The 16,075-nt window shown below is 36.9% G+C and overlaps 2 protein-coding genes across 2 annotated transcripts; one reads left to right on the forward strand and one right to left on the reverse strand.

Moving 5' to 3' along the window:
• Positions 1-725: 725 nt before the first annotated feature.
• LOC126763475 (MOG interacting and ectopic P-granules protein 1) lies at positions 726-6,370 on the forward strand. The gene is made up of 6 exons (XM_050481008.1): positions 726-3,335; positions 3,405-3,683; positions 3,769-4,035; positions 4,097-4,276; positions 4,347-4,728; positions 5,699-6,370. Exons 1-6 carry the CDS (start codon positions 726-728, stop codon positions 5,701-5,703), a joined length of 3,723 nt encoding a protein of 1,240 aa, XP_050336965.1. The 3' UTR covers positions 5,704-6,370.
• A 2,511-nt stretch (positions 6,371-8,881) lies between these two features.
• On the reverse strand, positions 8,882-15,559 carry LOC126763474 (ATP-dependent DNA helicase Q4). Its single transcript, XM_050481007.1, has 7 exons — positions 15,391-15,559; positions 14,657-15,320; positions 12,008-14,495; positions 10,688-11,464; positions 10,026-10,201; positions 9,562-9,878; positions 8,882-9,497 (listed from the first exon to the last, which is right to left on the reverse strand). Exons 1-7 carry the CDS (start codon positions 15,490-15,492, stop codon positions 9,264-9,266), a joined length of 4,758 nt encoding a protein of 1,585 aa, XP_050336964.1. The 5' UTR covers positions 15,493-15,559; the 3' UTR covers positions 8,882-9,263.
• Between the last annotated feature and the right edge of the window lie 516 nt (positions 15,560-16,075).

Below are 16,075 nucleotides of genomic sequence, written 5' to 3' on the forward strand. Positions count from 1 at the left end.
ATATTCCTGTGCAAATACTTCTTTTTTAGCTTACATAGATATAATAAAATAATAAATACATATGTATGTATGAGTGTAGATACATACATATGTTTGTTATCCAACATTTCTTTTATTACGTTTTCATCGGATTTTTCTTACTATTATAAATTGCCAATTTTTGGTCTTTGTTAACTTACTTGTTTAATATTAACTTTTTTATTTATGTATGTACATACATACATACATTAGTTCGTACAAATAAATTTAATTATTTAAATTACATTCCCACGAATGTTCACACGTCATAAGATCTTTAGAAGTTAATAAAATGGTTTGATTCTCAAAATTTATTTAATTTGTTTAATGAAATTATTTTATTTATAATTCTACTATGCGTATTAACGACTATTTTAACAGTATTTTTTTATTTGAGTGAATAGTATTTTTTTTTATTTTGAACTTCGACAGTACATACATATATATATATGTCAAAAGAAAATAATATTTAATATATTAAAAAAATATATATAGTAAATACTCAACATACATATTTTTGAGTAATAATTACACAATTATTTATAAAATAAATCAATAATCAAAAAAAATTACAAAACAATTAACTTGTACTAAATAGATATGATATAAACAACATTTTTAAATAATTTTGCATAATTTTGTTCACCAATTTTCTTTTTTCTTTTTGCAGTTAAATTTGGTTGAGAAAATATAAACGCTTGAAGCAAATGACTGAAGTCGATGGTATAATGCCAGAGGCAACTACACAACCCATTTCCTCCACTCATGCTATAACTGAGGAACATTCAGTGCCCAGTAGTAGCGATTACACGGATGGCAATGTTTCGACAGTGGTCAGCAATGATCAACAACAACAATTGAAAGAACAGAATGGTTTGAACAAAATCAATAGCAGCCGAGTACCAACGGACGTCGACACGCATAACGAGCAAATGGACGTAGACGGCGCTGATACCGAAGAAGATGATTCTCAAATGACGGCATCATCCACCACAGAAAACGGCAGAGGTGTAGATGTGGGCGGTGGTGAAGATAGTAAAATGTCAACGGGTGAAGATGATGGGAATGCGGCGTACGTGGAAGAGGAAAAGCGACTAAGTAATGATAGTAAAGTAGACGGCTTAAGCGTTCCCATTGTGGCCAGTTTAAAGGATAAACCGCTAAACTTTTGCAATGATGAATTACACAATTCTAATACATGCACAGACAAATCCGGTGGTGGCGAAAGCGACGAAGACACACAGCGATCGCGTAGTACTGTTGGCGAAGCGACTGATCCAAAAGACAATAGTAATGAACCAAGCGAAAGTCTAGAAAGACCAGCCACCGTTAGCAGTAATACCGATAGCGTTAGTGAAATAGAGGGCGCCGATATACACAGTCATGAGGGCAAGGCGATTAAAGACAAAGAGCACAAATTAAATGCTGCAAACAAGGTAGAAACGGATGACAGCAGAAGCGTCGGTGTCGCTGATCCTATGGATGCCGGAGCCGATCCACTTTCGATAAGCAACGATATAAAGACGCAAGATCAAAAGAAAGAAAACGGTGTCCCAAAGAACGATGCTAGTGGCTTTGTGGACCTGGGCGATGACTCAGACGACGAAGTGATGGCAGTGTCAAAAGCAAATGAAGCTGATACTACAATGAACAACTCTGAAAATAGTTCAGCAGTGACGTCGTCGAACACTGCTGCGGTACGTAAGACTCGTTCAATATGCAGTGACTCAGATGGCGCTGTAGTTATTGCCTCAGATTCGGATACAGAAGCCAATAGCAACTTGCCTGCCAAGCAAAAAGCATCGAATGAGACACAAATCATTGACGATGACGAAGATGATGATTGCGTAGTTATTGAAGATGATACACCTGCGCCACGTCTACAAGCGGCAAGTGATTTGAGTAAGCGTAAGAGCATGGCTATGGACTCGCCACAACACTCGGATGACTCGCAACCGCCAAGTAAACGTCAACGTAGTGTAGGCCCCGGATCTGGTAATCAAATTTCCATCAAAGATGCGCGTTCACTTATGGCGCATGATACTGCATCAGCAACTGCTGCTGCGGTCGCAGCTGCCAGAAAAGTAGCCGAGAGCAACGTATATCCCGTTAATATTACGCCGGCATCAAATATAGCTTCACCGGGAGGACCACCAAAACTTATACCTGTCGGAAATCCAAGTATGCCCATAAATAATGCCGGTGGCATAAATCCCGCTTCATTCCCTGGACTTGGTAATGCGAATGCAGCAAATTTACTACCCGGCCTTACGGACGACATGTTTGTACTAGAGGCACCTTCGTTTATCGTACCCTATATTTATGAGAAGCCACCGGTGGACAACCTCAAGAATATAGTTAAAGATATCGAAGATAAATATAAACTGACGAAAGATGATCTCGCTGACGCAGATAAATCTGATGAGTTCGATATGATGACCGAGCAGAATAAGGAGGACAAAGAAGACAAAAACAATAAAAAGAAGAAGCGGCGACGTGGCGCCGACGATCCTGATGAGTCCTGGTCAGAAGAATCGGAGGAAGATGATGACGATGACGACGACGATGATTCGGAATCCGGTATGCGCACTAAAGTCTTAATCAAAGAAGTTTCCGATGATTTGCCAGCGCTAAAAGGCGCCATTAAACCAGCAGCGGCACTTGTGCAATCTCCAAGCACCTCAGCACAAAATTCCGCCATTGCCTCGAAACCGGGTCAAGAGAACTATTTCGAAAGTCCACTGGGCAAATTTTTCATGGACATTGGTGTTGGTCTAGTACAAGAATTTGTACAGTCAGATTTAATACGTTTGCAAAAACGTAAAATGCGCAAGAGTCTGGGTAAGAATATTACTGAGTTTGAGCGTGCTATAACAGCACTCTCTGGCAACTTGGAAGCTTCACGCAAGAAGAATTCACCCTTCAAATTTACCATGAAACGCTGTGAGTTCTGTAATTTCAAGTCGGAATCTGCCCTCTCCATGGCCAATCATTATGAAACACCACATATGAACGGCGCGTTATATAAGTGTAATTTCTGCGCTTTTGAGATCCGTAACGCAACAGAAATTGTTTATCACATGGAAGCGATACACAACATCAAAGCGCGTCTCATTAAACCGCTACCGTATCATCAGTGTCCGAATTGTGGATTCGAAGATAATGGCAAGGCCAAATTGGCACGTCATCAACCGGTTTGCGCGAAGAAATTCCGCCCTGAAATTAATTTAGCACCTCCTGCTGATTGGGAAGCACCAGCGAAAATACCGCGTATCAAACCGCGTCATGGACTCGTGGGCACTGCGACGGCGTATCAGGTAAAACGAATAATTTTTTCATTGTTATTATTTATGTTTATTAACTTTTTTTATGGCAAATTTTTTTAGGCAATGGCTGCGCAAGCTGCGGCACAAAAGGCAGCTCTTGCGTCCATACAACAGCAGCAACAGGCAGCAGCTCAAGCGCGTACCATGCAAGCGGCTGCACTTGCTGCACAAAACGCTGCAAATAAGATACGCGGTCGCCCTCCAGTTATCAACACACAAAAGACCGGTCCCTTGCCAAGTGGACCAATGCTACGTGGACCCGCACCTATACGCTCCCAAATGGCCACGAATGTGGTACAGCCCAATAACTACCAAGTACCAGGCGGACAACTCTTGCAGGTCTGTCGATATTTTTGAAAACTATAAACAATATGTTTAAAAATTAAAAATAATATATACATATTTTATCCACTGTCCATCTTAGGCAGCAAATGCTTTTGCTAAAAAAACGCTTACCGGTCAACCAAGTATTTCTATAACTCCACTACCTCGCCAAAATACTGCGCAGCCAGTTGTGACATCGCCGTCAACAAGCAAAATGCCACCGACCGGTATGAAGCCTGGCCAAAACCTAATGGTAGGTGGTGGTGGCAATAGCAAAACACAATTTGTCATCTGTGAAATTTGTGATGGTTACATTAAGGATCTGGAACAACTACGCAACCACATGCAATGGATGCATAAAGTGAAGGTATGTTTCGCCTTATCTTATTATAGTAGTTGATGTAATTACCATGTACATCTGCTTACAGATACACCCAAAAATGATTTACAACCGGCCGCCACTGAATTGCCAAAAGTGTCAATTCCGTTTCTTTACCGATCAAGGTCTGGAACGACATTTACTGGGCTCTCATGGTTTGGTCACAAGCTCGATGCAAGAAGCCGCTAATAAGGGAAAAGATGCCGGCCGGTGTCCCGTGTGTGGCAGGGTAAGTTACCATAATAAATCTAGAAAAAAACCGAATGTATTAATAAAATATATTTATAACCATAAAACAGATGTATCAATGGAAGTTGTTGAATCACGTGTCGCGCGACCATCACATGACATTGAAACCTGCACATTTGTCCTACAAATGCACAGTGTGTACAGCAACCTTTGGCATGTACAAACAATTTGAGACACACGTATATACCGCGCACAGTACAGTCGCAAAAAAGGCTATGGATGGCAAAAAGAATAATACATCGGCTGCGGCGTCGAGTGCAGGTGGTATGGCCGGCGGTAGCGGTATGGGTGCACTTAATCATCAACAGCGTAGTAGTTTGATGGCAACGAATGACTCATTATTAAAGCCTCTCAAAATCAATGATGAAATCACAATTATACCGCAACCATCGTCAAAGCCACGTATAACAAACATGGAAAGTCACATCATAGGTAAATATAAAAAGACTGCTTGAAACTACCTTTAGATAACTTAATTCTGCACTTCGCTTTAATTTTATTTAAAGTCCTTATCTCTGCTTAAAACTTTGAACAGTCTTATTTCGGCATGCTGTTGTTTATATTCGAGGCTTTGGCCTTTTGCAATTTTGGAAATTTTCAGCCACATTTAATGTGAGCTATTACTAAAAGTTTGCAATAATTGTATGAAATTGTAAGATTTTCGCGAATATTTTTCATAATTCCACCGTAGATTAGATCATATCCCAATTCGAACATCAAAAGCGGGGGTAACCGTCAGTCTGTCTGCCCGTCCGTCTGTATAAACACGAACTAGTTTCTTAGTTTTTGAGATATCGGTCTGAAATTTAGCACACGTCATTTTCTCCTCAAGAAACTGCCCATTTTTCGAAAGCCCCGATATCGGACCACTATATCATATAGCTGCCATACAAACTGAACGGTCAGAATCAAGTGCTTATAAGGAAAACTTTTTGCTTTGACAAGATATCTTCACTAAATTTGGCATGAATTATTATCCTTGCCAGTGGTAAAACATTTGAAGAAATTTTTCGGATCGGACTACTATATCATATAGCTGTCATACAAACTGAACGGTCAGAATCAAGTTCTCATATGGAAAGCTTTTTGATTTGACAAGCTATCTTCACTAAATTTGGCATAGAATATTATAAAGTACAATAACCGAAAAAATTGTTTAGATCGAAACACTATAACATAGAGCTGCCATGCAAACAGAACGATCAAAGTTCTTGTAAAAATATTTTTTTTGTTTGCGAAGGTTATTATATATGTATGTATAACCAAAGGCAAAGTTGACATGTTTTCTTGTATTGTTTCTATTTATGATAAAAAATGTGGAAATAGAAATTTAATTGTATATTACACATTTAGTCTATATTTTTAGCATTTATAATTTAAAAATAATACTTTTTCATTTCAGATTAAACATATTGCAGCATAAAACAGTAGGAAATATTATAAAATAAAAGTACTGCAATAAGGATAGTGAAGAAAAATCGAGTATTGGAAAAAGCGTACATTACATTTACAAAATCAGGTCGCATTTCGTAATTAGCTTGATTCGACGCTGCCACGACGATCCAATCACACCTGTTCAAGTACATACATAGTACCATACATACATATAAGCTGTAATATACAAACAAATAGCAGCAGCCAAGCTACGCTGAAACCCATGGCAAACAAAGAGGAAACAACTAAAAGAATAACACAACAATAATAACAAACAAACTTAGCTTTGATAAACGGACAGAAAGTGCGCAGTCATCAATGTTCAATCTAAATCACTACACTATTTTAGCTGGCTAGTTGAATGCTGTTGATGGATGTCACCCAAAATAATTTTAAATTTAACTTTTAAACAATTTGTGCGACAGCGAAAGCACACTCGATGCAAGCGGTGTGATTGCCTCATTAAAGGGTGATAGAGCAGGCACACATTGTGTGTGTTTTTGTGGGTACAGTAATTTTATTTATTAATTCTGTTAGTATGTAATGAAACATTAAAGATGTGGAAAACCAGGAGTAAGCACATTAATGGCGTGTAAATTAGTAAAAAAAATAATAAAGGTAAATAATTACAGAAGTATAAGTGAATACATATTATTAGTTTATAGCAGAAGAAGAAAAAGAAACAAAAACACAAAAATATATTAAAAATACACACATACACACCCAAATTTACACTAAGCATTAAAACACAAAAAAATTTAAATATAATTAATAAAATATTGAAAAATTAACAGTGGAAAGTATTTTTGAGAGCTAAGAAAAAATTCTGCGTTTAATGCCTCACTTCTATGCCGTATGCTTTATGAAGTCCTAAGTAGGGTAGTTTTTGATTTGCGTTGAGGAGCCAGTATGGTGGTTTTTAGGCAATACTAGGACCAAATCATTTCCGTTTATTTATGTTTTTTTGTCTAAAATATCCCGTTTTAGCTGTGTGCATATGTTATATTAAACAAAGGAAGGTTTTTGTTTTTAGTGGTGTCTTTCTTCTAACTCCACACACACCGTCCTCAAAAATAGCTTTCCAAATTACTGTAAAACTTCTCAATAACCGTAGAATTTATAAGGGCCACAAAATGCTAACGAAAACTTTTGCATGCGGAACGCATTATTTGTCATTCGTATACATGGTATTAAAAGCGCAAGGTCTAGGTGTTAGCTGATAATACAGCCTTGTGGGCTAAACATGCATAACATATATATTATTTAATATATACATATATATATATATATATATATATACATATATACTCGTATAAGGCACTAATTATAATAATTACTTATTTTTTAAATATTGATTAAAGAAGAAGCGTATATAAATCTGGCAACATATAGACACAGCATAAATGAAGTTAAATTAATGATTAAAATAGAAAGGAAAAATAAACAAAAAACATTTAAGGTATACAAAAAGGTAAATTTATGCTATTATTTATATTATATGTGTATATCATAATTATTTTAATTTCAATTTCTTACTTCACGTCATCTATGATAAATAATAATAAACACAAAATAACGATTACAAAAGTTTTAAATAAAAAAAAACATTAGTTACTATTACAGAAGCAAATCATTTGTTTTATTAATGCGATTCAGGGACCTTCAATATCTGTAGTAAAATATTCGAGTCTACTTTCGACAAGTTCCGCTCCTTTTCGGAATATAGTCGAAGATTCACAGCAGGCACAAAAGAAATATATGTGTATAAATATCGCGTGGGACCCATTTGCTGAATCCGACTCGATATTTTTGTTAACGTCCAGGCGCTGGGGTGTCCGCCTATTTTAGAAAAATTCAAAACGAACAATATCAATCAGTCTTCAGAATCTTGTTTTTGAAAGAAAAATCAGATTGATTTAAAAACGGTTGGATGCTGCAAACGTCAAATCGTCCTCGATTTATGTATATTGTTGTTGTTGTACCGGCAGAAAACATTCCAGAAGTAATTTCGAGGAATGGTTCCGAGTTGACAGTCCTTGGCCGGATAAAAATCCCGGTCCTTTCCGGTTAACTAAACCCGACTGTCGTGGGTATGGTGAATGTTAAGAACATCGGTTTTTGATGAGCCATTCTCAGTTCGAAAACGGCTACCACGGTAGATTGGCAGATTTACGATACGGGACAGTAGGCATCTCAGAAGATCGCATGGGTCATATCAAGTATTAACTAATGGCCCTGAGAATGTTGTAGGCGTAATGGTTGCCGCGTTTGCTCACTCCTGTCAACCAACGCAACCTTGAGACACTTCACAGTATTTTTTGACGCTGTTTAAGCGTAATCTGAGTTAGTTTCTAGACTTCACTTGAGATCAACAATTGAAACATTGAACTTCTCCCAGAGAACCTGTTTCAAACGGCTTCGGAAAAAGTCGAAATAAGAAAATTTATCGGTCAAATTGTACTACGAACTGCTTTACCATCCACTGTATTCTCAAGATTTGCCTACGGGCGAATATTCTTACTTCCAGGTATGGAATGAGAAGGTTATCGCAGCCTATTTCTCAGACGGATTAAAGAAGTTGGATAGTCGCTAGGTTAAGTGTAGCGACCTAAAAGGACGCTATGTTGAGAAATATTTTGCAATTTTTTTGTAAGCTATGTACATATGTACTTATCGGTCCAACCTCGTATAAGCAGAAAAGGGTACTTATTAAAGTAAATAAGTATTAAATAGAGGATAACGAATTAAGTAATATATAATTTTGATATTCATTCATATCATATTACTTATGTTTAACAGTTAAAACTGCAAAAATTAGTTAAAAACTATTTTTTATCGAAAATGGTTGTGAAGATATGTTGTCATGTGTGAGGATGATATATATTTTTTAATATTAAATTTCAAAAAAATCTGAGTTAAACAATAAAATTAATAATTAAATAAATCAATAATGAAATATCGCAGAAGTTTGGTGCTTAAATCTTTTGTTTTAGACAAAATGAAATTTAAGATATAAAGCATACATTTGAAGCAATCCGGGTTTTAAAAAAATATTTTTAATAAAACATTGTATTCTGTTTGCAAATAAGAAATGGATTTGAGACACATACTCCTGTTTCCAAAAAATTCAATACATATACATACATAAAAATATTTTTTGTCAACTTTATTTAAAATATTCTTATTGCATGCATAGTAAAGCTTAACGCGTAAATTTACATAAATTATTAAGTCTGTGGCAATTATAAAAAATGCGTTCTTATACGGAGTCCATTTTTAGAGGCATTTCTATTTGAAGTCTTTTCAGTTTTGTCAATATTAAAATTTCTAATGTATTAAATTAATTGAGCAAATGCATTGATAAAGCTAAAATGTGTTTATGAATAAGTTACATATATAGTAAAAACGAATTATATCGTAAATAAACATGAATTGATGTTTATGCATGTTTTGGAACTTTCATAAAATCTACAAATTAAAATTCGCTCTATGCATAAGAATGTCTTTACTCCAAAGCCATTGCGAATAGATTATTACATGCGTCGTCGTACAATAAGAGCGTTCGCCAATTTTAGAATCCGGTTAAAATCAACGCTTGAGTGAGCTCTCCAATATTTACAACGGCCCCATATAACAGCTGGAAAGTTTGGACTTGTTATGCCATGGAAAATACGAGCAATATTCCGACCGCTGAAATTATTATCTGGATACATGCTAATGAGCGCGAGTACATCGTGTTCAATATCACCATCGGATACATTTGAATTCTGAAAATGTTATCGTTTTTTTTTTAGTTGAAATTTTGTGAAATTATTTGAGTATAAGACTTACATCCGTTTCTAGTTTCATTTCTTTAGGGTAATCATTTTGGAAGTAATCGCGTATAATACCTTTAAGTTGATTAGAACGATCTGGAGCATAGTTGGCGCTCATGCACGGCACATAATTGTTGTAGGCGACCAAGGATAGACCTTGAAACACATACTGTAGCTGTATGAGTTGTGTTCTCTCTTGTTCGACTGTACGATTATAGAGTGTATCAAGAGCATCATCTATTTCTTCGGGTATAAAATCTCCCGGCGCCTTCAACCGAAAACCGATGTCGTGGAAATTGACATTAATGGGGGAACGTCGCGGATAGCCATCGACTGAAAAATGTGACTATGTATTAGAAAATTGTAAAACTTTGAAATAGATGAAATTTTATCTTATCTGGGAAAGAGTCGAAATATTAGAAAAATCAACATTATTGCATAAAAATACAAATCATTATATGAGTTTAAATACATTATTACCTTCAATCCACTCCAAATTTTTCAATTGGTATTTTACGACGCCACTATTCCAACCGATCGCTGCAGCAATATCAACCACTGAAAACTCAATTATATTCGCATCATCCTTAAATTTATCTTGTTTTATTTCCAATGCGATTGCCATTGCTAAAGGTGGACATTCTTTGGCCGCATGTCTAAAATATATTATATGCATATATATGTATATTAAGTGTGCTGATAAAAAACGAGAAAAATGCTATAATTGTCCAATCTAAAGAAACGGAAACGAAGCGCTGCCTTGTAAAATATGCTATACAAAATATCGGGGAGATATCTTGCAAATTAAAGTTTTTTTATAGAAGGGCTTGATTTAATTTAATCAGTTTGTATGGCAGCTATATCTTATAGTGGTCCGATATCTCCGATTCCGACAAATAAGAAGCTTCTTGGGAAGAAAAGGACGATATTTCAAAAACTGAGGGAGACTAGTTTTTCTACATACCGACGGACGAACCGACAGGCAGCTAAATCAACTTTGCTCGTCAAGCTGATCATTTCTAAACAAGTATATTTATATATATTTAATAGGGACCCGACGTTTCCTTTTGGAAGTTACAAACTTTATAACAAACTTAATATATATCCTATTTAGGGTATAAAAATAGGCTTATAATACTTACTTTAGGTACTTTGCACCACCATATGAAATGATCTTGGCCATGGTATAAGCATTGCTAAGCACACTGATATTCCAACGAGAATCCAGTTCCAGATAGCATAACAATGTGGATATATTTTCTTCTGGTATATCCAATGCCTCAACTGTACGCTGCACCGAGAAACCGATTTCATGGCCGGGACAAATGCGATTATTTTCAACCGCGCTTGTTGCGTTCAACATATTTCCTCGCGAAACTTGCGTTCTTTGATATTGCGCCTCTGATGTCTCCTTCTTGGCACAGGCACACGGCACAAACACATGTTGCAATAATTTTCTTATCACATGTCGATCAATCGAATTGGAGTAGATATGACGACGTAGCTCACACTTATCACCACCGCGTGCATCTAAAAAGAGATGACATTGCGCCGGTTTGCCGTCACGTCCGGCACGTCCAATCTCTTGTACGTAACTCTCGTAGTTGCGAGGCATATTGTAATGGATGACAGCACGCAAATCGGGTTTATTGATGCCCATGCCGAAAGCAATAGTGGCCACAACTATGCGCAGTTCATTGCGCATGAAAGCGTTTTGTATTGTACGACGACGTGATGCCGGCATGCCAGCATGGTACGGTTCTGCCGCCCAATTAGTGCGCTTTCGTTTGCGTTTACCGCTTTCTGGTGCATTTTTATCGTTACATTGATCCTGCATACAAGTACGGAGATACGAAGCGATACGCTCACATTCATCGCGGCGTGTGCAGTAAACGATTATGGATTGGCAGTCACTAAACCTAGAATATATACAAAATTACTAAAGTTACATATGTATATACGAATTTACATTTTTATTACTATTACTCTTTTATAGACATATCACTTTCAGAAATGGGTCAAATCTCTTTCTCTAGTTTAGATACAAAAGATTTAAAAGTCTGCGTCTTTTAGGTTAACTCTATAACGTACGTAACGTTCAATATAAAGGGTTTTTCATAAGAGGACATGTAAATAATTGTTCAGTTTGTACTGCAGCTATATGCTATAATGGTCCGATATCAGGGTTTCCGACAAATAAGCTGCTTCTTGGGGGGATTCGAACGTGTCACAAAAAATACATATACAGACGGAAATGGCTAAATCGGTTCAGCTATTCATACTGATTCTTTACAAAGTCTCAAACGTTTCCTTTTGAGCGTTACAAAATTTGTGACAAACTTAATATATCCAGTCATATATCAAAGGACGATGGGTTTACCAATTCACCACACATGACTCTGAGCGCGTGGTAATTAATTTAAGCGTATATGTAATCGTTTTATAATTAAAATATAACTTACCGATCACTTAGAAGTAATTCTAATAAAGCGGCGTCCTTATTCTCGTCTTTTGATACCGACAATAGAAGATTATCTGGCAATGGAATATCACTAATAACACCACGTTGTCCATCTGGTATTCCTAAATGGCTGATAATACTCAGACGCGTTGGTAAAGTTGCTGTTGCGGTCAAGCCTAAAACCGTTTGAATACCTAAATTCTTTTTGAGCACTTTACAAATCATCAGATAACTGGGACGAAAATTATGACTCCACTGAGAAACACAATGCGCCTCGTCAATACAAGCGAAAGCGATTGGAGGCAATTGACGCAGAATGGCACCAAAACCAGTCGAACGTTCACCAGCCACCACAGCTTCCGGTGACACCAATAGAATATCTACTTCCCCCGCCGATATCATTTCCATTACTTTGATTCTCTGTTGAGGCGTTTGATTGGTGTGTAAGCAATGGGCACGCAAAAAATGTGGGACACCTGTCACCTGATCTTCCATAAGTGATACGAGTGGCGATATAACTAATGTTATTGCACGCCTACGATGACTGTATAGGTAAGCAGGTAATTGGTAACATAATGATTTACCGCTGCCTGTACTTAACGTAACCAAAGTTGACACGCCAGATAATATACGCATAATGGCACGTTCTTGACCCTTTCGGAAATTTACATGCCCAAACATACGTAGCGCCTCTGTGACTTCGGCGGGTATGTCCTCGCGCACATTACCATCGGCATCGAGTTCATAAATGGGTTGAATTCCACCGAATTGTGTATCAGATGTTTTACCATTTTCAGAATTGGAATTCAGACCAACTTTTTTTAGAAAATCTTCCGGTATTTTATGACCCACATATTTTTTAATAGGTGACTCTTGAGATGCCGATGTGGTAACCTCATCAATATTAATGTTTTCAAATTCTTCATCGCTCTCAAAACCTATATTTTCGTTATCGTCATTTGCAGAGGAGTCACTATCATGTCCTTCTGAGACATCATCATTACTGTCTTTGCCTGCAACTGACTCATGATCGGAATTTTGATGTAGTTCAGTGTCTTCCTCATTTTTTTGATACATTGCTTTATTCGCTGCAGCTGGTAATCTTGATATATTTCTACTGTGTGCCACCATAGCATTCTGAGCAGCCATACGCTCAGCTTCTTCAAGGGTGGGAAATGGTGAGGGGTCCTCCTCAAGTTGTGCTGTTAGAGGCAATAATGAGTCGCCCTTTATCTTACACTGTGCTGCGAAATGCCCCACTTGCCCGCAAGTGAAACATGTTAGTACACCGCCATCACAACCGCCCATATCCATATCCGGACCGGCAAGTGCAGCAATTTTCTTTTTGTGGCGCCACATTTTTTTCTTATATTTAGAGAAATTAACATTTCGTTTTCCGCGTGCATATATCTTCTTTTGCAGATTTATCGATACATAATTCTCATTAAGTTTACCAGCGGCAATTTTTTCTTCAAGTTTCTTTCGTGCTGCCGCACGCTTCTCATCGATGATTGGCAAAGGTGTAGGTTTTTGACTAGTCGCTGCTGCCTCCGCTTTGGCGAATGCCACATGTGTGCTATTTATATACCGCTGTGCAACATCGTCGGCTTTCTCCAGCTCACTGCTTGGTACCCGGGGAGTACTTGTAAGGTCGCCACTCTCGAGCAACATTGTATAACGCAACATAGCTGCTTCTGGCGGCTTTTCATCTGGTTCTTCGTTTACCTCTTCAACGTTCGTAGCAGTAACATCGTTCTTATCTATGTCAGATCCTTTTTTGGTATTATTACTTCTAGTCCTACTTGTTCTTTGAGAATTTATTGTTTTTGTTTTCTTAGCATTTTCTTTAGTTTTTTGTTTTGCTTCCTTGGTTGTCTTCTTAACAGGCTTAACAGTTTTGCGCGCTCCTTTCTTAGCTTTCGGAGGTGAATAGTCAGCATCATCATTGTCATCTGCTGAGAAATCATAAAGTTTTATCTCCTCTTGAGGAGCATCCAAAGTAGCAGAATCTTCCTTAGTAACTGTTGCTTTCATATCATTTGTCTCGTTATTTTTCACTGGTAAATCACTACTTTCAATCGTTTGATTTTTTTCAATTGTTTTCAACACCCTGCGCCTTTTGGCGACATGTACATAAGCCTGCTCCGCTTCCTCACCACCGCTATCAGAAACAACTGAATCGGAGTCACCATTAATATCGTTAATAACAACCGCACTTGCCTCTAAGAGTGTGTTGTGTGCTGTTTCTGGTTTATTTTCCACATTTGTTTTTAACGTTTCTTCATGTTTTATATTAATATTATTAGTCAAGGGTACCACAGTTTTGACATTGATATTGCTCAGTCCAAAACGCTTCTCTACTATTGGAGTTCGCGGCAGTGATTTAGCTGATTGCGCTTTAATCTCTACACCTCCTTCTAGTCCTTCATCGATGGTGTTACGGTTAAGCCAGCCGGCATCTATATTTAGTTGTGTAGCGGTGTCCTTGCCTGAAAATTAACAATGAAATAACTTTTAATTCCACAAAATTAAATACATATATAGGAAATAACAGATCAAGCTTTTTTATAGATGTTGCAGTAACGACTCCAAATATTAAAAGCTTCCGGTAAGGTATACCCGTCTGTTGTCGAAAAAGCTGAATTCTCACCTGCTAATAATGGATTGACAGTAACCGCTGCCATTGCTTGTTGCTCCTTAGCTTTTTGTACTAGTATTGTCTCTAAATCGGGTAAAACTTCCGATTGCTGCGATGTATTACTCAAAGATTCTTGACGCGATATTGGTGTACCTATACCGGAATTAACACGAGAAAGTGACTTCCTTGGATTGCGTTTACTGAATGATGATGCCTTTAAAAGTTTTGCACATAAACTTGATGTGAAAGGCTTTTTCAAGGCACCTGGTTCGCTGGGACTTTTGTCAACTTCTTCCTCAGTCTTTGAGTTTTGTATACTTAGTTCGGGTCCCCATGCTTTTTCATTTAATTCACAAAATTCTACCGCATCAAATTCTCTAATTACTTTCTCTTCGAAATCTGAATATGTCAAAACTTTTCTTTTCGTTTCATTGGTCGTTTTTAATTCATCTAGCATATTTGAAGATGTTGCACTACCGACTAGCGCGGCAATGCTACTGGACATTTGTGAACTTTCATTTGGGGCTAATTCGCTTTGACTCTGCGATATTTCAAGAACACTAAATCCGTCGTCATCAAAAACACCATTCAATGTGTCCTCCAGCAATGAGGTTTTTAATTTGTAGTACATTTTGTAAGCATCTCGTATTTCTTGTGGCGCCTCACGGATATCATACTAAATAGAAAATAGAAAAGTTATGTATGCAAAAAATATGTCCACTTTTTGTTTCGTGTTTACTAAGTACCTTAGAGGGAACTCGTGAAAATTTGCGCTTGAAATCGCGCTCCCATGTTTTCACACGTATTTTGTATTTTTGATACTTATGTTTAGGAGTGGAATCACTCATGATAGCAATCTATCTATGCTAGAAATATATGCTAGCTTTTAAAATAGTTCTTGTAATGGCAAAAAATTAGCAAATTTTACTTTTTTGTTATGTGTCAAATGTCAATTTTCGCGCCATAGAACCTCACCCTAAAGCAGTACTTAGACGATACAACCAATCAGGTCAACTAATTCCCCGATATTACATAATATATGGGAATTTTTCGAATTATATATTAAAGACATAATGAAAATACATATCGAAACTTTATAATTTATTTCGAGAAAAAGGAAAAAATCAAAATGTTATGTTTTTCATTGATAACAAAGGGAGGAATCGCTTTTACTTGCTACTTGAATAACCACAGTTAAGTATATAGTATGACTTCTTAAATTTAATAAAATAATTTATAATTTCACATCTGAGAAATTGTAGTTGACCGTACAAAACGAAAGAAAAAATTTAAAAGAAAGTTTAATTAGAAGCCCTGCAGGGTATTTAAGACTACAAATATATCGATTAAATATATATCGATTTTAAAGTAATAGCTATTTGATAATCGTTCTTCGGCTCTCTTAGCTTTGGAGATATGCGAATAGAACAA

Source organism: Bactrocera neohumeralis, chromosome 6 (genome assembly GCF_024586455.1).
Source record: "Bactrocera neohumeralis isolate Rockhampton chromosome 6, APGP_CSIRO_Bneo_wtdbg2-racon-allhic-juicebox.fasta_v2, whole genome shotgun sequence".
NCBI lineage: Eukaryota > Metazoa > Arthropoda > Insecta > Diptera > Tephritidae > Bactrocera > Bactrocera neohumeralis.